The sequence below is a fragment of the Takifugu flavidus genome, chromosome 15, assembly GCF_003711565.1.
Source record: "Takifugu flavidus isolate HTHZ2018 chromosome 15, ASM371156v2, whole genome shotgun sequence".
NCBI classification, from domain to species: domain Eukaryota; kingdom Metazoa; phylum Chordata; class Actinopteri; order Tetraodontiformes; family Tetraodontidae; genus Takifugu; species Takifugu flavidus.
The window spans coordinates 6,521,936-6,543,817 of record NC_079534.1 but is presented as its reverse complement, the minus strand read 5'-3'; the positions used below and the strand labels follow the sequence as shown (position 1 = coordinate 6,543,817).

The 21,882-nt window shown below is 43.1% G+C and overlaps 3 protein-coding genes across 3 annotated transcripts; all 3 read left to right on the top strand.

The window, feature by feature from the left end:
- The first annotated feature begins 3,743 nt into the window (after positions 1 to 3,743).
- On the top strand, positions 3,744 to 5,959 carry LOC130539009 (trichohyalin-like). The gene is made up of 4 exons (XM_057057072.1): positions 3,744 to 3,773; positions 4,024 to 4,338; positions 5,038 to 5,547; positions 5,650 to 5,959. The coding sequence occupies exons 1-4, from the start codon at positions 3,744 to 3,746 to the stop codon at positions 5,704 to 5,706; spliced, it is 912 nt and encodes a 303-aa protein (XP_056913052.1). The 3' UTR covers positions 5,707 to 5,959.
- A 2,788-nt stretch (positions 5,960 to 8,747) lies between these two features.
- LOC130539008 (uncharacterized) lies at positions 8,748 to 9,485 on the top strand. Its single transcript, XM_057057071.1, has 2 exons — positions 8,748 to 9,203; positions 9,306 to 9,485. The coding sequence occupies exons 1-2, from the start codon at positions 8,748 to 8,750 to the stop codon at positions 9,360 to 9,362; spliced, it is 513 nt and encodes a 170-aa protein (XP_056913051.1). The 3' UTR covers positions 9,363 to 9,485.
- Positions 9,486 to 19,534: 10,049 nt separating this feature from the next.
- Positions 19,535 to 21,547, top strand: LOC130539007 (calcium-binding and coiled-coil domain-containing protein 1-like). Its single transcript, XM_057057070.1, has 4 exons — positions 19,535 to 19,564; positions 19,816 to 20,130; positions 20,653 to 21,135; positions 21,238 to 21,547. The coding sequence occupies exons 1-4, from the start codon at positions 19,535 to 19,537 to the stop codon at positions 21,292 to 21,294; spliced, it is 885 nt and encodes a 294-aa protein (XP_056913050.1). The 3' UTR covers positions 21,295 to 21,547.
- The last annotated feature ends 335 nt before the right edge of the window (positions 21,548 to 21,882 follow it).

Here is a 21,882-nt window from a genome sequence, read left to right as displayed (position 1 = left end):
AATATGTTCTTTGCGTTGATGTGATATTTTATGCTGTAAGTGCTTAATTGCAACGTTAAACGTTATGGTGTCCTCTGGGGATATAAAGTAGCGTGCGATGGTGTCACGAATCACAGATCAATGGACAGAAGATGGGGCAAGGATCAAAGACAAAAGGACAACCCAAAGATCAAACCAAAAAATTAATCTATTTCATTTATCACAACCATTTCGCTTAAACAACACATACAAAACTGTGTCTGTACGAGTATTTTGGCTACAACAGTGAGAATTTAACTCAAAAATAAACCAAAATGTGGCAACAGAAGAGAAACGTCAGAAAGGTAAGATGATCCGGTTGATTTTCTTAAGTGATATGAGATAAATTCTGTTTTTACTTCCTCATAGTGATTTATTTAAATATTTTAAATAATATTTATTTGGGAACTGAACATTTGGAGAGGAGTCTTGGTTTGAGTTGCTTTAATATTCTTATTCTTTATTTGGAAATGTTTTTATAAAGTGCATTTACAAAAAAGGAATATTAACTGATGCATTTTTTAAAATTTAATCCTACTTTTTCTTGTTTATTCAGACTGTTAATGCAGAGACAGAGTTAATGGGGAGACGGAGAGAGCATCCCAGAGACTTTGAGAGTCCAGAAAATGGCCTGGTCCTTAAAGAGAGGGCGTACTGGAAGAAACAACTCCATGAGCTGCAACAGAAATATGATAAGCAGGGAAGACAACTGTTCTATGCTGAACAGCACAACAGAGATTTAAACGACAAACTCCAGCAGGCCAAAGAGCTGAACAAGAAAAAGGATGAAGAGAAAGCGTCTCTACAACAGCAACTGGATTTCAGAAAAGGCTTCAACCAGAAAGGTGAAATCCAGGAGGAACTGAATGGGGTAGATGAACAGCCCAAGAAAGTCGACGTCTGCCTTCAGACTGTTGAAATGCAGGACGAACTGAATGGGGTAGATGAACAGCCCAAGAAAGTCGACGTCAGCCTTCAGACTGTTGAAAAGCAGGACGAACTGAATGGGGTCGATGAACAGCCAAGAAAGTCGACGTCGGCCTTCAGACAGGTGAAATCCAGGACGAACTGAATGGGGTAGATGAACAGCCCAAGAAAGTCGACGTCGGCCTTCAGACTGTTGAAATCCAGGACGAACTGAATGGGGTAGATGAACAGCCCAAGAAAGTCGACGTCGGCCTTCAGACTGTTGAAATGCAGGACGAACTGAATGGGGTAGATGAACAGCCCAAGAAAGTCGACGTCGGCCTTCAGACTGTTGAAATGCAGGACGAACTGAATGGGGTAGATGAACAGCCCAAGAAAGTCGATGTCGGCCTTCAGACAGGTGAAATCCAGGAGGAACTGAATGGGGTAGATGAACAGCCCAAGAAAGTTGACGTCAGCCTTCAGACTGTTGAAAAGCAGGACGAACTGAATGGGGTCGATGAACAGCCCAAGAAAGTCAACGTCGGCCTTCAGACAGGTGAAATCCAGGACGAACTGAATGGGGTAGATGAACAGCCAAGAAAGTCGACGTCGGCCTTCAGACTGTTGAAATCCAGGAGGAACTGAATGGGGTAGATGAACAGCCCAAGAAAGTCGACGTCGGCCTTCAGACTGTTGAAATCCAGGAGGAACTGAATGGGGTTGATGATAAGCCCAAGAAAGTCGACATCGGCCTTCAGATCAACATTCCTCTGAATGACATTAATGACGCCCAAGAGCTGCAAAACTCTGAAGGGAGCCTTGAAGAGGAGGTGGGACAACCCAGAGAGGTCCTGCCAGAAAGAGAGGAGCAGTTCAGGGAAAAGAGCTTGAGGAATGAAGCTCATGTGGACACCTTGGCCTTGCTGACCCAGACTGAGGCTGCTCTGAGAGAGAGTGAGGAAAAGAGCTCCAGGCTGGAGAAAGAGCTCCAGGAAATAGTGTCTGAACAGGGCGAGAAGCAACTCTCCAGAAAAGAAGAGAGTGTCAGCATGGAGCCCTGTGGACCAGATAACCAGGCCATAAACCAGCTGTATGACCTCTGTGACCACTGGGAGAACATTATAAACCAGATGATGGAAACAGAGAGAAAAGTACAGGAGGAAAAAAAGTTACAGAAGCTGGAGGAGACCAGACTCCAGCAGGAGATTCAACATCTCCATGTGAAGAAGGTCCAGCTTCAGGTCAGTTCCCTCAAATCGACTTCAAGTGATGAAGATCTTTTTCAAAATATCAGCTGTTTGAGGTGAAATCTAAAATAGTTGTTTGCTCTTCTGTTCACAAAGCAGAAAAAGAAGAAAAGCAAATTCTGGAGCTGGATACCAAAGTGTTTATCACGCTAAGGGTCTCCTGGTCCCCCCCACCATCACGCTGCCCCATTCTTCGACCCAGATGACAACAGAAACTGGGATGGAAAGTGAACATAGTGTTTCCTCAGATGCAGAACAGACGAGTTTCTCAACTAAATTTATAGCTTCTTTTTTAATATCTGTATTTTTCCCCATTATTGGCTTTTATTTGTGCTTTGTTCCTGAATGTGTGTCAACCTTTTGACGTTGCAATGATCATTGTTTAAATAAAACATTTAAAAATGAATTTAATGAGATCAGTTCTTGATTGATAAAATGATCAATGATGATCATCTGAGCTTCATCTGAACCTCCCTTATTTCTTGAAACACCAAGGAAACCTCTTCTCAGCGATGCTGCTGTCAGCCTCCTCTGAAGTCCTTTTTCAGTGTTGCTCCCTCAGGTGGTGAAATATGCACATTGCCTGGACCATTTTGCCCTCTAGGTGGGAGACTCACCCCAGGACCCGACACTGTTCATCTGAGACTCGATTACTGGTCCCTCAAGCAGGATTTTGGGGACAACTTCCAATATATTGAGCTTAAAAATTCCTAACTTCCTGTACTTCATGACTTCTGTCCTAAGCCCTCCACAATGACAGCAGAGCAGATTAGAATACAGCATTATCCGCTTCTTTGTGAGCCTTCTCCTGGTTTTACGGCTCCTTGATAATGATAAGAGCATCGATGATAACTCTAAATAACAGCGATTAAGTGCGTGGCATGCTTGCTAAACATGTACAGTGTAGAAGGCCCACGCTTGCATACAGAAGGTGATCTGTGTTCTAATAGGTCGAAGAAAGATCCCAAAAAAAATCACACCCGCAATTGCACTGGGGTCCCGTTTAATGAGAATAAACCAAACACGTAATAGGGAACACGATCCCTCATTCACAAAGAAGCACACAACACGAAATCTGTCACCAATCAACTCGAATAAAAAGGGGGAAACACGCGTAATGGACATTTGCATATCTCTGTTGCAGGACATGTGCACCGCTCAAAAAACTAGAGAGAGCGCGCAACTCGTTGCCAAGTCATTTTGTCAGACTTTGACTTTCTGGGGTCCTGATGTTCTGTAAGAACGGCTCCATTATAATGCAGAGGAATCTCCCAAAAATATATTCCTTGCGTTGATGTGATATTTTAAGCTGTAAGTGCTTAATTACAACGTTAAACGTTATGGTGTCCTCTGGGGATATAAAGTAGCGTGCGATGGTGTCACGAATCACAGATCAATGGACAGAAGATGGGGCAAAGATCAAAGACAAAAGGACAACCCAAAGATCAAACCAAAAAATTAATCTATTTCATTTATCGCAACCATTTCGCTTAAACAACACATACAAAACTGTGTCTGTGCGAGTATTTTGGCTACAACAGTGAGAATTTAACTCAGAAATAAACCAAAATGTGGCAACAGAAGAGAAACGTCAGAAAGGTAAGATGATCCGGTTGATTTTCTTAAGTGATATGAGATAAATTCTTGTTTTTACTTTCATAGTGATTTATTTAAATAGTTTAAATAAAATGTATTTGGGAACTGAACATTTGGAGAGGAGTCTTGGTTTGGGTTGCTTTAATATTCTTATTCTTTATTTGGAAATGTTTTTATAAAGTGCATTTTAAAAAAAGGAATATTAACTGATGCATTCTTTAAAGTTTAATCCTATTGTTTCTTGTTTATTCAGACTGTTAATGCAGAGACAGAGTTAATGGGGAGACCGAGAGAGCATCCCAGAGACTTTGAGAGTCCAGAAAATGGCCTGGTCCTTAAAGAGAGGGCGTACTGGAAGAAACAACTCCATGAGCTGCAACAGAAATATGATAAGCAGGGAAGACAACTGTTCTATGCTGAACAGCACAACAGAGATTTAAACGACAAACTCCAGCAGGCCAAAGTGCTGAACAAGAAAAAGGATGAAGAGAAAGCGTCTCTACAACAGCAACTGGATTTGAGAAAAGGCTTCAACCAGAAAGGTGAAATCCAGGACGAAAGGAATGGGGTAGATGAACAGCCCAAGAAAGTCGACGTCGGCCTTCAGACTGTTGAAATCAGGAGGAACTGAATGGGGTTGATGAACAGCCCAAGAAAGTCGACGTCAGCCTTCAGACTGTTGAAATCCAGGAGGAACTGAATGGGGTGATGAACAGCCCAAGAAAGTCGACGTCGGCCTTCAGACTGTTGAAATCCAGGAGGAACTGAATGGGGTTGATGAACAGCCCAAGAAAGTCGACGTCGGCCTTCAGACTGTTGAAATCCAGGAGGAACTGAATGGGGTAGATGAACAGCCCAAGAAAGTCGACGTCAGCCTTCAGACTGTTGAAAGGCAGGAGGAACTGAATGGTGTAGATGAACAGCCCAAGAAAGTCGACGTCGGCCTTCAGACTGTTGAAATGCAGGAGGAACTGAATGGGGTAGATGAACAGCCCAAGAAAGTCGACGTCGGCCTTCAGACAGGTGAAATGCAGGATGAACTGAATGGTGTAGATGAAAAGCCCAAGAAAGTCGACGTCAGCCTTCAGACTGTTGAAATGCAGGATGAAGTGAATGGGGTAGATGAACAGCCCAAGAAAGTCGACGTCGGCCTTCAGACTGTGAAATCCAGGAGGAACTGAATGGGGTAGATGAAAAGCCCAAGAAAGTCGACGTCGGCCTTCAGACTGTTGAAATCCAGGAGGAACTGAATGGGGTTGATGATAAGCCCAAGAAAGTCGACATCGGCCTTCAGATCAACATTCCTCTGAATGACATTAATGACTCCCAAGAGCTGCAAAACTCTGAAGGGAGCCTTGAAGAGGAGGTAGGACAACCCAGAGAGGTCCTGCCAGAAAGAGAGGAGCAGTTCAGGGAAAAGAGCTTGAGGAATGAAGCTCATGTGGACACCTTGGCCTTGCTGACCCAGACTGAGGCTGCTCTGAGAGAGAGTGAGGAAAAGAGCTCCAGGCTGGAGAAAGAGCTCCAGGAAATAGTGTCTGAACAGGGCGAGAAGCAACTCTCCAGAAAAGAAGAGAGTGTCAGCATGGAGCCCTGTGGACCAGATAACCAGGCCATAAACCAGCTGTATGACCTCTGTGACCACTGGGAGAACATTATAAACCAGATGATGGAAACAGAGAGAAAAGTACAGGAGGAAAAAAAGTTACAGAAGCTGGAGGAGACCAGACTCCAGCAGGAGATTCAACATCTCCATGTGAAGAAGGTCCAGCTTCAGGTCAGTTCCCTCAAATCGACTTCAAGTGATGAAGATCTTTTTCAAAATATCAGCTGTTTGAGGTGAAATCTAAAATAGTTGTTTGCTCTTCTGTTCACAAAGCAGAAAAAGAAGAAAAGCAAATTCTGGAGCTGGATACCAAAGTGTTTATCACGCTAAGGGTCTCCTGGTCCCCCCCACCATCACGCTGCCCCATTCTTCGACCCAGATGACAACAGAAACTGGGATGGAAAGTGAACATAGTGTTTCCTCAGATGCAGAACAGACGAGTTTCTCAACTAAATTTATAGCTTCTTTTTTAATATCTGTATTTTTCCCCATTATTGGCTTTTATTTGTGCTTTGTTCCTGAATGTGTGTCAACCTTTTGACGTTGCAATGATCATTGTTTAAATAAAACATTTAAAAATGAATTTAATGAGATCAGTTCTTGATTGATAAAATGATCAATGATGATCATCTGAGCTTCATCTGAACCTCCCTTATTTCTTGAAACACCAAGGAACCTCTTCTCAGCGATGCTGCTGTCAGCCTCCTCTGAAGTCCTTTTTCAGTGTTGCTCCCTCAGGTGGTGAAATATGCACATTGCCTGGACCATTTTGCCCTCTAGGTGGGAGACTCACCCCAGGACCCGACACTGTTCATCTGAGACTCGATTACTGGTCCCTCAAGCAGGATTTTGGGGACAACTTCCAATATATTGAGCTTAAAAATTCCTAACTTCCTGTACTTCATGACTTCTGTCCTAAGCCCTCCACAATGACAGCAGAGCAGATTAGAATACAGCATTATCCGCTTCTTTGTGAGCCTTCTCCTGGTTTTACGGCTCCTTGATAATGATAAGAGCATCGATGATAACTCTAAATAACAGCGATTAAGTGCGTGGCATGCTTGCTAAACATGTACAGTGTAGAAGGCCCACGCTTGCATACAGAAGGTGATCTGTGTTGTAATAGGTCGAAGAAAGATCCAAAAAAAATCACACCCGCAATTGCACTGGGGTCTTCTTAAGTCCCGTTTAATGAGAATAAACCAAACACGTAATAGGGAACACGATCCCTCATTCACAAAGAAGCACACAACACGAAATCTGTCACCAATCAACTCGAATAAAAAGGGGGAAACACGCGTAATGGATATTTGCATATCTCTGTTGCAGGACATGTGCACCGCTCAAAAAACTAGAGAGAGCGCGCAACTCGTTGCCAAGTCATTTTGTCAGACTTTGACTTTCTGGGGTCCTGATGTTCTGTAAGAACGGCTCCATTATAATGCAGAGGAATCTCCCAAAAATATATTCCTTGCGTTGATGTGATATTTTAAGCTGTAAGTGCTTAATTACAACGTTAAACGTTATGGTGTCCTCTGGGGATATAAAGTAGCGTGCGATGGTGTCACGAATCACAGATCAATGGACAGAAGATGGGGCAAGGATCAAAGACAAAAGGACACCCAAAGATCAAACCAAAAAATTAATCTATTTCATTTATCGCAACCATTTCGCTTAAACAACACATACAAAACTGTGTCTGTGCGAGTATTTTGGCTACAACAGTGAGAATTTAACTCAGAAATAAACCAAAATGTGGCAACAGAAGAGAAACGTCAGAAAGGTAAGATGATCCGGTTGATTTTCTTAAGTGATATGAGATAAATTCTGTTTTTACTTCATAGTGATTTATTTAAATATTTAAATAAAATGTATTTGGGAACTGAACATTTGGAGAGGAGTCTTGGTTTGGGTTGCTTTAATATTCTTATTCTTTATTTGGAAATGTTTTTATAAAGTGCATTTACAAAAAAGGAATATTAACTGATGCATTCTTTAAAGTTTAATCCTATTGTTTCTTGTTTATTCAGACTGTTAATGCAGAGACAGAGTTAATGGGGAGACCGGAGAGAGCATCCCAGAGACTTTGAGAGTCCAGAAAATGGCCTGGTCCTTAAAGAGAGGGCGTACTGGAAGAAACAACTCCATGAGCTGCAACAGAAATATGATAAGCAGGGAAGACAACTGTTCTATGCTGAACAGCACAACAGAGATTTAAACGACAAACTCCAGCAGGCCAAAGTGCTGAACAAGAAAAAGGATGAAGAGAAAGCGTCTCTACAACAGCAACTGGATTTGAGAAAAGGCTTCAACCAGAAAGGTGAAATCCAGGACGAACGGAATGGGGTAGATGAACAGCCCAAGAAAGTCGACGTCGCCTTCAGACTGTTGAAATCCAGGAGGAACTGAATGGGGTTGATGAACAGCCCAAGAAAGTCGACGTCAGCCTTCAGACTGTTGAAATCCAGGAGGAACTGAATGGGGTTGATGAACAGCCCAAGAAAGTCGACGTCGGCCTTCAGACTGTTGAAATCCAGGACGAACTGAATGGGGTAGATGAACAGCCCAAGAAAGTCGACGTCGGCCTTCAGACTGTGAAATGCAGGACGAACTGAATGGGGTAGATGAACAGCCCAAGAAAGTCGACGTCGGCCTTCAGACTGTTGAAATGCAGGACGAACTGAATGGGGTAGATGAACAGCCCAAGAAAGTCGACGTCGGCTTCAGACTGTTGAAATGCAGGACGAACTGAATGGGGTAGATGAACAGCCCAAGAAAGTCGACGTCAGCCTTCAGACTGTTGAAATCCAGGAGGAACTGAATGGGGTAGATGAACAGCCCAAGAAAGTCGACGTCGGCCTTCAGACAGGTGAAATCCAGGAGGAACTGAATGGTGTAGATGAACAGCCCAAGAAAGTCGACGTCGGCCTTCAGACTGTTGAAATCCAGGAGGAACTGAATGGGGTAGATGAACAGCCCAAGAAAGTCGACGTCGGCCTTCAGACAGGTGAAATGCAGGAGGAACTGAATGGTGTAGATGAAAAGCCCAAGAAAGTCGACGTCAGCCTTCAGACTGTTGAAATGCAGGATGAAGTGAATGGGGTAGATGAACAGCCCAAGAAAGTCGACGTCGGCCTTCAGACAGGTGAAATCAGGAGGAACTGAATGGTGTAGATGAACAGCCCAAGAAAGTCGACGTCGGCCTTCAGACTGTTGAAATCCAGGAGGAACTGAATGGGTTGATGAACAGCCCAAGAAAGTCGACGTCGGCCTTCAGACTGTTGAAATCCAGGAGGAACTGAATGGGGTTGATGATAAGCCCAAGAAAGTCGACATCGGCCTTCAGATCAACATTCCTCTGAATGACATTAATGACTCCCAAGAGCTGCAAAACTCTGAAGGGAGCCTTGAAGAGGAGGGGACAACCCAGAGAGGTCCTGCCAGAAAGAGAGGAGCAGTTCAGGGAAAAGAGCTTGAGGAATGAAGCTCATGTGGACACCTTGGCCTTGCTGACCCAGACTGAGGCTGCTCTGAGAGAGAGTGAGGAAAAGAGCTCCAGGCTGGAGAAAGAGCTCCAGGAAATAGTGTCTGAACAGGGCGAGAAGCAACTCTCCAGAAAAGAAGAGAGTGTCAGCATGGAGCCCTGTGGACCAGATAACCAGGCCATAAACCAGCTGTATGACCTCTGTGACCACTGGGAGAACATTATAAACCAGATGATGGAAACAGAGAGAAAAGTACAGGAGGAAAAAAAGTTACAGAAGCTGGAGGAGACCAGACTCCAGCAGGAGATTCAACATCTCCATGTGAAGAAGGTCCAGCTTCAGGTCAGTTCCCTCAAATCGACTTCAAGTGATGAAGATCTTTTTCAAAATATCAGCTGTTTGAGGTGAAATCTAAAATAGTTGTTTGCTCTTCTGTTCACAAAGCAGAAAAAGAAGAAAAGCAAATTCTGGAGCTGGATACCAAAGTGTTTATCACGCTAAGGGTCTCCTGGTCCCCCCCACCATCACGCTGCCCCATTCTTCGACCCAGATGACAACAGAAACTGGGATGGAAAGTGAACATAGTGTTTCCTCAGATGCAGAACAGACGAGTTTCTCAACTAAATTTATAGCTTCTTTTTTATATCTGTATTTTTCCCCATTATTGGCTTTTATTTGTGCTTTGTTCCTGAATGTGTGTCAACCTTTTGACGTTGCAATGATCATTGTTTAAATAAAACATTTAAAAATGAATTTAATGAGATCAGTTCTTGATTGATAAAATGATCAATGATGATCATCTGAGCTTCATCTGAACCTCCCTTATTTCTTGAAACACCAAGGAAACCTCTTCTCAGCGATGCTGCTGTCAGCCTCCTCTGAAGTCCTTTTTCAGTGTTGCTCCCTCAGGTGGTGAAATATGCACATTGCCTGGACCATTTTGCCCTCTAGGTGGGAGACTCACCCCAGGACCCGACACTGTTCATCTGAGACTCGATTACTGGTCCCTCAAGCAGGATTTTGGGGACAACTTCCAATATATTGAGCTTAAAAATTCCTAACTTCCTGTACTTCATGACTTCTGTCCTAAGCCCTCCACAATGACAGCAGAGCAGATTAGAATACAGCATTATCCGCTTCTTTGTGAGCCTTCTCCTGGTTTTAACGGCTCCTTGATAATGATAAGAGCATCGATGATAACTCTAAATAACAGCGATTAAGTGCGTGGCATGCATGCTAAACATCTACAGTGTAGAAGGCCCACGCTTGCATACAGAAGGTGATCTGTGTTGTAATAGGTCGAAGAAAGATCCAAAAAAAATCACACCCGCAATTGCACTGGGGTCTTCTTAAGTCCCGTTTAATGAGAATAAATTAAACACGTAATAGGGAACACGATCCCTCATTCACAAAGAAGCACACAACACGAAATCTGTCACCAATCAACTCGAATAAAAAGGGGGAAACACGCGTAATGGACATTTGCATATCTCTGTTGCAGGACATGTGCACCGCTCAAAAAACTAGAGAGAGCGCGCAACTCGTTGCCAAGTCATTTTGTCAGACTTTGACTTTCTGGGGTCCTGATGTTCTGTAAGAACGGCTCCATTATAATGCAGAGGAATCTCCCAAAAATATATTCCTTGCGTTGATGTGATATTTTAAGCTGTAAGTGCTTAATTACAACGTTAAACGTTATGGTGTCCTCTGGGGATATAAAGTAGCGTGCGATGGTGTCACGAATCACAGATCAATGGACAGAAGATGGGGCAAGGATCAAAGACAAAAGGACAACCCAAAGATCAAACCAAAAAATTAATCTATTTCATTTATCGCAACCATTTCGCTTAAACAACACATACAAAACTGTGTCTGTGCGAGTATTTTGGCTACAACAGTGAGAATTTAACTCAGAAATAAACCAAAATGTGGCAACAGAAGAAAACGTCAGAAAGGTAAGATGATCCGGTTGATTTTCTTAAGTGATATGAGATAAATTCTGTTTTTACTTCATAGTGATTTATTTAAATAGTTTTAAATAAAATGTATTTGGGAACTGAACATTTGGAGAGGAGTCTTGGATTCAATTTCAATATTCAGATACTTTATTATCCCTTTAGGGGTGTCCACCAGGGAAATTAGCATTCCAAAGATTACACATCTACAAAATTTCCCACCACCATTCCCCCCATCAACCTATTAAAGATAATAGAATATAAGAAAATAAGAAATAAAATAAAAATAGAATAAACTTAGATAGAATAATATATAACAATATAATATAAAACTATAAAAATGGTCCGGTTCTCCTGTGGCCCTCCTCCTGTGAGTTGAACAGCCTGATGGCTCGGGGGAATGAATGAGTTCCCCCAAGTCTGTTTTGGTCTGACTTGGGGAGGGCGCAGCCTCTGCTGATCAGGCTTCTCTGCTGTGGATGACAGTGTGCAGAGGGTGGTCGACTTGCCATGATGCTCGAGTTTGTCGATAGTTTCTCCTCTCTGAATGTCGCCAGAGGTTAGCTTCAATCCCCCCACCGAGCCGGTCCTTGTCTTGCTTTGGGTTGCTTTAATATTCTTATTCTTTATTTGGAAATGTTTTTATAAAGTGCATTACAAAAAAGGAATATTAACTGATGCATTCTTTAAGTTTATCCTATTGTTTCTTGTTTATTCAGACTGTTAATGCAGAGACAGAGTTAATGGGGAGACGGAGAAGCATCCCAGAGACTTTGAGAGTCCAGAAAATGGCCTGGTCCTTAAAGAGAGGGCGTACTGGAAGAAACAACTCCATGAGCTGCAACAGAAATATGATAAGCAGGGAAGACAACTGTTCTATGCTGAACAGCACAACAGAGATTTAAACGACAAACTCCAGCAGGCCAAGAGCTGAACAAGAAAAAGGATGAAGAAAGCGTCTCTACAACAGCAACTGGATTTGAGAAAAGGCTTCAACCAGAAAGGTGAAATCCAGGACGAACGGAATGGGGTAGATGAACAGCCCAAGAAAGTCGACGTCGGCCTTCAGACTGTTGAAATCCAGGAGGAACTGAATGGGTTGATGAACAGCCCAAGAAAGTCGACGTCAGCCTTCAGACTGTTGAAATCCAGGAGGAACTGAATGGGGTTGATGAACAGCCCAAGAAAGTCGATGTCAGCCTTCAGACTGTTGAAATCCAGGAGGAACTGAATGGGGTTGATGAACAGCCCAAGAAAGTCGACGTCGGCCTTCAGACTGTTGAAATCCAGGAGGAACTGAATGGGGTTGATGAACAGCCCAAGAAAGTCGACGTCGGCCTTCAGACAGGTGAAATCCAGGAAGAACTGAATGGGGTAGATGAACAGCCCAAGAAAGTCGACGTCAGCCTTCAGACTGTTGAAATGCAGGAGGAACTGAATGGTGTAGATGAACAGCCCAAGAAAGTCGACGTCAGCCTTCAGACTGTTGAAATCCAGGATGAAGTGAATGGGGTAGATGAACAGCCCAAGAAAGTCGACGTCGGCCTTCAGACAGGTGAAATGCAGGATGAACTGAATGGTGTAGATGAAAAGCCCAAGAAAGTCGACGTCAGCCTTCAGTGTTGAAATGCAGGATGAAGTGATGGGGTAGATGAACAGCCCAAGAAAGTCGACGTCGGCCTTCAGACTGTTGAAATGCAGGACAAACTGAATGGGGTAGATGAACAGCCCAAGAAAGTCGACGTCGGCCTTCAGACAGGTGAAATCCAGGAGGAACTGAATGGTGTAGATGAACAGCCCAAGAAAGTCGACGTCGGCCTTCAGACTGTGAAATCCAGGAGGATTGAATGGGGTTGATGATAAGCCCAAGAAAGTCGACGTCGGCCTTCAGACTGTTGAAATCCAGGAGGAACTGAATGGGGTTGATGATAAGCCCAAGAAAGTCGACATCGGCCTTCAGATCAACATTCCTCTGAATGACATTAATGACTCCCAAGAGCTGCAAAACTCTGAAGGGAGCCTTGAAGAGGAGGTGGGACAACCCAGAGAGGTCCTGCCAGAAAGAGAGGAGCAGTTCAGGGAAAAGAGCTTGAGGAATGAAGCTCATGTGGACACCTTGGCCTTGCTGACCCAGACTGAGGCTGCTCTGAGAGAGAGTGAGGAAAAGAGCTCCAGGCTGGAGAAAGAGCTCCAGGAAATAGTGTCTGACCAGGGCGAGAAGCAACTCTCCAGAAAAGAAGAGAGTGTCAGCATGGAGCCCTGTGGACCAGATAACCAGGCCATAAACCAGCTGTATGACCTCTGTGACCACTGGGAGAACATTATAAACCAGATGATGGAAACAGAGAGAAAAGTACAGGAGGAAAAAAAGTTACAGAAGCTGGAGGAGACCAGACTCCAGCAGGAGATTCAACATCTCCATGTGAAGAAGGTCCAGCTTCAGGTCAGTTCCCTCAAATCGACTTCAAGTGATGAAGATCTTTTTCAAAATATCAGCTGTTTGAGGTGAAATCTAAAATAGTTGTTTGCTCTTCTGTTCACAAAGCAGAAAAAGAAGAAAAGCAAATTCTGGAGCTGGATACCAAAGTGTTTATCACGCTAAGGGTCTCCTGGTCCCCCCCACCATCACGCTGCCCCATTCTTCGACCCAGATGACAACAGAAACTGGGATGGAAAGTGAACATAGTGTTTCCTCAGATGCAGAACAGACGAGTTTCTCAACTAAATTTATAGCTTCTTTTTTAATATCTGTATTTTTCCCCATTATTGGCTTTTATTTGTGCTTTGTTCCTGAATGTGTGTCAACCTTTTGACGTTGCAATGATCATTGTTTAAATAAAACATTTAAAAATGAATTTAATGAGATCAGTTCTTGATTGATAAAATGATCAATGATGATCATCTGAGCTTCATCTGAACCTCCCTTATTTCTTGAAACACCAAGGAAACCTCTTCTCAGCGATGCTGCTGTCAGCCTCCTCTGAAGTCCTTTTTCAGTGTTGCGCCCTCAGGTGGTGAAATATGCACATTGCCTGGACCATTTTGCCCTCTAGGTGGGAGACTCACCCCAGGACCCGACACTGTTCATCTGAGACTCGATTACTGGTCCCTCAAGCAGGATTTTGGGGACAACTTCCAATATATTGAGCTTAAAAATTACTAACTTCCTGTACTTCATGACTTCTGTCCTAAGCCCTCCACAATGACAGCAGAGCAGATTAGAATACAGCATTATCCGCTTCTTTGTGAGCCTTCTCCTGGTTTTACGGCTCCTTGATAATGATAAGAGCATCGATGATAACTCTAAATAACAGCGATTAAGTGCGTGGCATGCTTGCTAAACATGTACAGTGTAGAAGGCCCACGCTTGCATACAGAAGGTGATCTGTGTCGTAACAGTCTTGGTTTTGTGTAGGTCGAAGAAAGATCAAAAAAAAATCACACCCGCAATTGCACTGGGGTCTTCTTAAGTCCCGTTTAATGAGAATAAACCAAACACGAAGAAAGAGAGAGAAAAGAAGGTGCACTTTTAAAGCAACAAGAAGAAGAAAGTGCAGCAAGAAAACTAGTGGGAGCGCGCAACTCTTTGCCAAGTCATGTTGTCAGACTTTGACTTTCTGGGGTCCTGATGTTCTGTAAGAACGACTCCATTAATGCAGAGGAATCTCCCAAAAATGTATTTCTTGCGTTGATGTGATATTTTATGCTGTAAGTGATTAGTTACAACGTTAAACGTTATGGTGTCCTCTGGGGATATAAGGTAGCGTGCGTTGACGTCACAAATCAAAGATCAATGGACATTTAACTGACATAAATATTATTTATGTTGTCATTTTATGCATAGAGAATATTTTATTTCACATTGTTTATTTTTTATGAATATTTAATTACTTTATTCAACACATCATAAATGAGGAACTAATTTTCTGTTCTTTGTTGAGTGACGAACCTTTAATTTGGTACTCCACTTTACAGACTTTTTTTTAGGTAACACTGCAAGAAGAAAAAGTTGCAGAAGACATGGGCTGTGTCCGAAACCACCCCCTATACCCTACATAGTGCACTCAATCGCGTGGACGCCATTTTGAAATAGTGTCCGAATTCTTAGTGAGCGTCGCGAGTGCACTCAATGTATCCCACAATGCACTGCAAAAAGTAGTGTACAACCGATGCACCCGAACTCGGTAATATATCCCATCAGCCTTTACGGTATCACGTGGTAATCTGTCGATGGCGGGTAAACGAGCAGACATGACGTAGAAATGTATGTAATATTATGTTATTATTATTATATGGTATTTGTTTCACATATCTTACTAGAGCGTAAAATTCTTTCACTTTAGTTGAACATTGCTGCCTCCATTTTAAATGTTTTTTGCCTTTATTTATTTATACGCGACTATAAGCATTTTATTAGATTACGTACCGCTTTAATTCTGCCGTACTAGAGTCGGTGCATTTCAAATGCAAATTTAAGGTACTGTAGGAGTGGTATTAATATAACGCAGACTGATGGCTTGAATTGATTTCTTAAAGGAGTGACGATGATATAAATAAGATGATCCGATGCCGGATGGAGAAGGACCACTTCTTCTCCGGGAAGAGGTTTTCTGCTGCAGCAGGATGGGAGTGGGTGGTGGCAAAATGTTATTAAATACTGTATTGTATTGCTGTAACTTGGAATCTGGTGTGATCACAATCCAGAAACTAAACTGATGGACTTCTGCAATTTGTTTATGTCCTTGTTCCAATTTGTAGAGCTGTGCTGAGGGAAATTGGCCTCACTGGAAAGCTGACTCCAGCACGAGCAGCCAAAAAGTGGGAGAACCTTAAAAAAACCTACAAGGTTTGTAATAATTGCTTTAAATTTGGTCTAAATGTAACAAACTAATAATTATAGGAAATGTTGCATTACTGTTTGAATTATTCGCTTATTCCCTATTTGTAGGAGCTTCGGAGACCACCATCAGGGTCTGGGACTGAGTCTGGGGAGGTCACAGCTGACAAATGGAAATAGTTCCCGCTCATGGATGAGGCAATAGGTGGCAGGCCCTCCATTCGGCCCCCATGCCTCATTGCCTCAGCCTGGGGGGAGGGCCATTCAACGTCAGGCTCCTCACATTCAGTCCCGGAGAGACCTGATGGTGAGTCAGGGACAGAGGAGGAGCAACCAGGGCCAGCACCACGCAAGCGCCAGCGGCGCGATAGGGTCCTGGAGCTGCTGGAGAGGGCCGAGGAAAGGGCAACACGAGAGGAAGCCAGGGATGAGAGACTTTTAGATCTCTTAGAGAAACTCTTGTTTTTCTTTGCTCATGGAGGACTCATTCCCTCAGGGATGCAGCCAGCGAGGTAATCTGTTTTTCTTTTGTTGTATTGTGTACGTGTTGTATATATGTGAAACCTGTTTAATTGTGCGTTGTGCTAAACAGTTCGACGGTGGTGATGGTGTTTACGACGATGTCGTGGCAATAAATCATCTGTGTCAAAAGAACTGTGGTCCGTGCTTCTCTGACGGGATGAGCCGCTGTTTAACAAGAAGACACATGTTCAACGGGTTTTCATGAACGTCCACAAGTCAGTCACACAAGTTAAAATGCTCTGATGATTAAATAACATGTAGGTTGATTGGATCAGAGAATTAAGCAGTTGATCAGTCATCACCACTTGTATGGGATTGTAATACTTTGGTGTAACACAAAACAAAGAGATTCAATATGTATGAGACATTACCCATTATTCAGAATAATTAGAAAATGTTGATTTTAAGGTTAAAGGTTTTATTTAGACACAACAGGTCAGATGGCACAAAATGTATTGTTAAATATAGGTGATAAAAATAAACAAGTACCGTATTGGCCCGAATATAAGACAGTGTTTTTTGCATTGAAATAAGACTGAAAAAGTGGGGGTCGTCTTATAATCAGTGTCGTATTATATTCGGGCCAATACGGTATCTGACACAGGGATTGTGGTTCAGAATGCTCAATTTCAAATGCAAGGTACAGTGGAGAAGATTATTTGGTCTAATTCTGGTTCTGTATTTGCGTCTTCTGTATCAAGCAGCTCACATTCAGCCTCTAACTACTCTAAAGCTAGTTCTGTTGTCTCTAATGTATCCTCAGCACAAAGACAAGAAGCTGCAGCAGACTATTCAGCCACACAAGCTGTACTGAAGAATATGGCTGAACAAGAGGTTCACCAAGAGAAACTACAAAGACTTGAGGCCGAGGACAAGCTGATAGCTGCAGACCAAGAAGCAGCTTCAGTATCTTGCCGTCTGCAAGCAGAAAAGGAAGAAACTGAAAGGAAAATAGAAAGAGAGAGAAAAGCTGCACTTTTAAAGCAACAAGAAGAAGAAAGTGCAGCAAGATAACTAGTGGGAGCGCGCAACTCGTTGCCAAGTCATGTTGTCAGACTTTGTCAGAAATGTGACAAGCTGGGAAGACAACTGTTCTATGCTGAACAGCACAACAGAGATTTAAACGACAAACTCCAGCAGGCCAAAGAGCTGAACAAGAAAAAGGATGAAGAGAAAGCGTCTCTACAACAGCAACTGGATTTGAGAAAAGGCTTCAACCAGAAAGGTGAAATCCAGGAGAAACTAAATGGGGTAGATGAACAGCCCAAGAAAGTCGACGTCGGCCTTCAGATCAACATTCCTCTGAATGACATTAATGACTCCCAAGAGCTGCAAAACTCTGAAGGGAGCCTTGAAGAGGAGGTGGGACAACCCAGGGAGGTCCTGCCAGAAAGAGAGGAGCAGTTCAGGGAAAAGAGCTTGAGGAATGAAGCTCATGTGGACACCTTGGCCTTGCTGACCCAGACTGAGGCTGCTCTGAGAGAGAGTGAGGAAAAGAGCTCCAGGCTGGAGAAAGAGCTCCAGGAAATAGTGTCTGAACAGGGCGAGAAGCAACTCTCCAGAAAAGAAGAGAGTGTCAGCATGGAGCCCTGTGGACCAGATAACCAGGCCATAAACCAGCTGTATGACCTCTGTGACCACTGGGAGAACATTATAAACCAGATGATGGAAACAGAGAGAAGTACAGGAGGAAAAAAAGTTACAGAAGCTGGAGGAGACCAGACTCCAGCAGGAGATTCAACATCTCCATGTGAAGAAGGTCCAGCTTCAGGTCAGTTCCCCCTCAAATCGACTTCAAGTGATGAAGATCTTTTTCAAAATATCAGCTGTTTGAGGTGAAATCTAAAATAGTTGTTTGCTCTTCTGTTCACAAAGCAGAAAAAGAAGAAAAGCAAATTCTGGAGCTGGATACCAAAGTGTTTATCACGCTAAGGGTCTCCTGGCCCCCCCCCCCCACCATCACGCTGCCCCATTCTTCGACCCAGATGACAACAGAAACTGGGATGGAAAGTGAACATAGTGTTTCCTCAGATGCAGAACAGACGAGTTTCTCAACTAAATTTATAGCTTCTTTTTTAATATCTGTATTTTTCCCCATTATTGGCTTTTATTTGTGCTTTGTTCCTGAATGTGTGTCAACCTTTTGACGTTGCAATGATCATTGTTTAAATAAAACATTTAAAAATGAATTTAATGAGATCAGTTCTTGATTGATAAAATGATCAATGATGATCATCTGAGCTTCATCTGAACCTCCCTTATTTCTTGAAACACCAAGGAAACCTCATCTCAGCGATGCTGCTGTCAGCCTCCTCTGAAGTCCTTTTTCAGTGTTGCTCCCTCAGGTGGTGAAATATGCACATTGCCTGGACCATTTTGCCCTCTAGGTGGGAGACTCACCCCAGGACCCGACACTGTTCATCTGAGACTCGATTACTGGTCCCTCAAGCAGGATTTTGGGGACAACTTCCAATATATTGAGCTTAAAAATTCCTAACTTCCTGTACTTCATGACTTCTGTCCTAAGCCCTCCACAATGACAGCAGAGCAGATTAGAATACAGCATTATCCGCTTCTTTGTGAGCCTTCTCCTGGTTTTACGGCTCCTTGATAATGATAAGAGCATCGATGATAACTCTAAATAACAGCGATTAAGTGCGTGGCATGCTTGCTAAACATGTACAGTGTAGAAGGCCCACGCTTGCATACAGAAGGTGATCTGTGTTGTAATAGGTCGAAGAAAGATCCAAAAAAAATCACACCCGCAATTGCACTGGGGTCTTCCTAAGTCCCGTTTAATGAGATAAACCAAAACATAATAGGGAACACGATCCCTCATTCACAAAGAAGCACACAACACGAAATCTGTCACCAATCAACTCGAATAAAAAGGGGGAAACACGCGTAATGGACATTTGCATATCTCTGTTGCAGGACATGTGCACCGCTCAAAAAACTAGAGAGAGCGCGCAACTCGTTGCCAAGTCATTTTGTCAGACTTTGACTTTCTGGGGTCCTGATGTTCTGTAAGAACGGCTCCATTATAATGCAGAGGAATCTCCCAAAAATATGTTCTTTGCGTTGATGTGATATTTTATGCTGTAAGTGCTTAATTACAACGTTAAACGTTATGGTGTCCTCTGGGGATATAAAGTAGCGTGCGATGGTGTCACGAATCACAGATCAATGGACAGAAGATGGGGCAAGGATCAAAGACAAAAGGACAACCCAAAGATCAAACCAAAAAATTAATCTATTTCATTTATCGCAACCATTTCGCTTAAACAACACATACAAAACTGTGTCTGTACGAGTATTTTGGCTACAACAGTGAGAATTTAACTCAGAAATAAACCAAAATGTGGCAACAGAAGAGAAACGTCAGAAAGGTAAGATGATCCGGTTGATTTTCTTAAGTGATATGAGATAAATTCTGTTTTTACTTCCTCATAGTGATTTATTTAAATAGTTTAAATAAAATGTATTTGGGAACTGAACATTTGGAGAGGAGTCTTGGTTTGGGTTGCTTTAATATTCTTATTCTTTATTTGGAAATGTTTTTATAAAGTGCATTTACAAAAAAGGAATATTAACTGATGTATTCTTTAAAGTTTAATCCTATTGTTTCTTGTTTATTCAGACTGTTAATGCAGAGACAGAGTTAATGGGGAGACAGAGAGAGCATCCCAGAGACTTTGAGAGTCCAGAAAATGGCCTGGTCCTTAAAGAGAGGGCGTACTGGAAGAAACAACTCCATGAGCTGCAAGAGAAGTATGATAAGCAGGGAAGACAACTGTTCTATGCTGAACAGCACAACAGAGATTTAAACGACAAACTCCAGCAGGCCAAAGAGCTGAACAAGAAAAAGGATGAAGAGAAAGCGTCTCTACAACAGCAACTGGATTTGAGAAAAGGCTTCAACCAGAAAGGTGAAATCCAGGACGAACGGAATGGGGTAGATGAACAGCCCAAGAAAGTCGACGTCGGCCTTCAGACTGTTGAAATGCAGGACGAACTGAATGGGGTAGATGAACAGCCCAAGAAAGTCGACGTCAGCCTTCAGACAGGTGAAATCCAGGAGGAACTGAATGGTGTAGATGAACAGCCCAAGAAAGTCGACGTTGGCCTTCAGACAGGTGAAATCCAGGAGGAACTGAATGGTGTAGATGAACAGCCCAAGAAAGTCGACGTCGGCCTTCAGACTGTTGAAATGCAGGACAAACTGAATGGGGTAGATGAACAGCCCAAGAAAGTCGACGTCGGCCTTCAGACTGTTGAAATGCAGGACGAACTGAATGGGGTAGATGAACAGCCCAAGAAAGTCGACGTCAGCCTTCAGACTTTTGAAATGCAGGACGAACTGAATGGGGTAGATGTACAGCCCAAGAAAGTCGACATCGGCCTTCAGACTGTTGAAATCCAGGAGGAACTGAATGGGGTTGATGATAAGCCCAAGAAAGTCGACATCGGCCTTCAGATGAACATTCCTCTGAATGACATTAATGACTCCCAAGAGCTGCAAAACTCTGAAGGGAGCCTTGAAGAGGAGGTGGGACAACCCAGGGAGGTCCTGCCAGAAAGAGAGGAGCAGTTCAGGGAAAAGAGCTTGAGGAATGAAGCTCATGTGGACACCTTGGCCTTGCTGACCCAGACTGAGGCTGCTCTGAGAGAGAGTGAGGAAAAGAGCTCCAGGCTGGAGAAAGAGCTCCAGGAAATAGTGTCTGAACAGGGCGAGAAGCAACTCTCCAGAAAAGAAGAGAGTGTCAGCATGGAGCCCTGTGGACCAGATAACCAGGCCATAAACCAGCTGTATGACCTCTGTGACCACTGGGAGAACATTATAAACCAGATGATGGAAACAGAGAGAAAAGTACAGGAGGAAAAAAAGTTACAGAAGCTGGAGGAGACCAGACTCCAGCAGGAGATTCAACATCTCCATGTGAAGAAGGTCCAGCTTCAGGTCAGTTCCCTCAAATCGACTTCAAGTGATGAAGATCTTTTTCAAAATATCAGCTGTTTGAGGTGAAATCTAAAATAGTTGTTTGCTCTTCTGTTCACAAAGCAGAAAAAGAAGAAAAGCAAATTCTGGAGCTGGATACCAAAGTGTTTATCACGCTAAGGGTCTCCTGGTCCCCCCCACCATCACGCTGCCCCATTCTTCGACCCAGATGACAACAGAAACTGGGATGGAAAGTGAACATAGTGTTTCCTCAGATGCAGAACAGACGAGTTTCTCAACTAAATTTATAGCTTCTTTTTTAATATCTGTATTTTTCCCCATTATTGGCTTTTATTTGTGCTTTGTTCCTGAATGTGTGTCAACCTTTTGACGTTGCAATGATCATTGTTTAAATAAAACATTTAAAAATGAATTTAATGAGATCAGTTCTTGATTGATAAAATGATCAATGATGATCATCTGAGCTTCATCTGAACCTCCCTTATTTCTTGAAACACCAAGGAAACCTCTTCTCAGCGATGCTGCTGTCAGCCTCCTCTGAAGTCCTTTTTCAGTGTTGCGCCCTCAGGTGGTGAAATATGCACATTGCCTGGACCATTTTGCCCTCTAGGTGGGAGACTCACCCCAGGACCCGACACTGTTCATCTGAGACTCGATTACTGGTCCCTCAAGCAGGATTTTGGGGACAACTTCCAATATATTGAGCTTAAAAATTCCTAACTTCCTGTACTTCATGACTTCTGTCCT

Coding starts and splice junctions, on each gene's coding strand:
- LOC130539007 (XM_057057070.1), top strand. CDS start 19,535: ATGTGGCAACAGAAGAGAAACGTCAGAAAG. Junction 20,131..20,652: donor TCCAGGACGAACGGAATGGG/GTAGATGAACAG, acceptor ATCGGCCTTCAG/ATGAACATTCCTCTGAATGA. Junction 21,136..21,237: donor TGAAGAAGGTCCAGCTTCAG/GTCAGTTCCCTC, acceptor CTGTTCACAAAG/CAGAAAAAGAAGAAAAGCAA.
- LOC130539008 (XM_057057071.1), top strand. CDS start 8,748: ATGACTCCCAAGAGCTGCAAAACTCTGAAGGGAGCCTTGAAGAGGAGG. Junction 9,204..9,305: donor TGAAGAAGGTCCAGCTTCAG/GTCAGTTCCCTC, acceptor CTGTTCACAAAG/CAGAAAAAGAAGAAAAGCAA.
- LOC130539009 (XM_057057072.1), top strand. CDS start 3,744: ATGTGGCAACAGAAGAGAAACGTCAGAAAG. Junction 4,339..5,037: donor TCCAGGACGAAAGGAATGGG/GTAGATGAACAG, acceptor GTTGATGATAAG/CCCAAGAAAGTCGACATCGG. Junction 5,548..5,649: donor TGAAGAAGGTCCAGCTTCAG/GTCAGTTCCCTC, acceptor CTGTTCACAAAG/CAGAAAAAGAAGAAAAGCAA.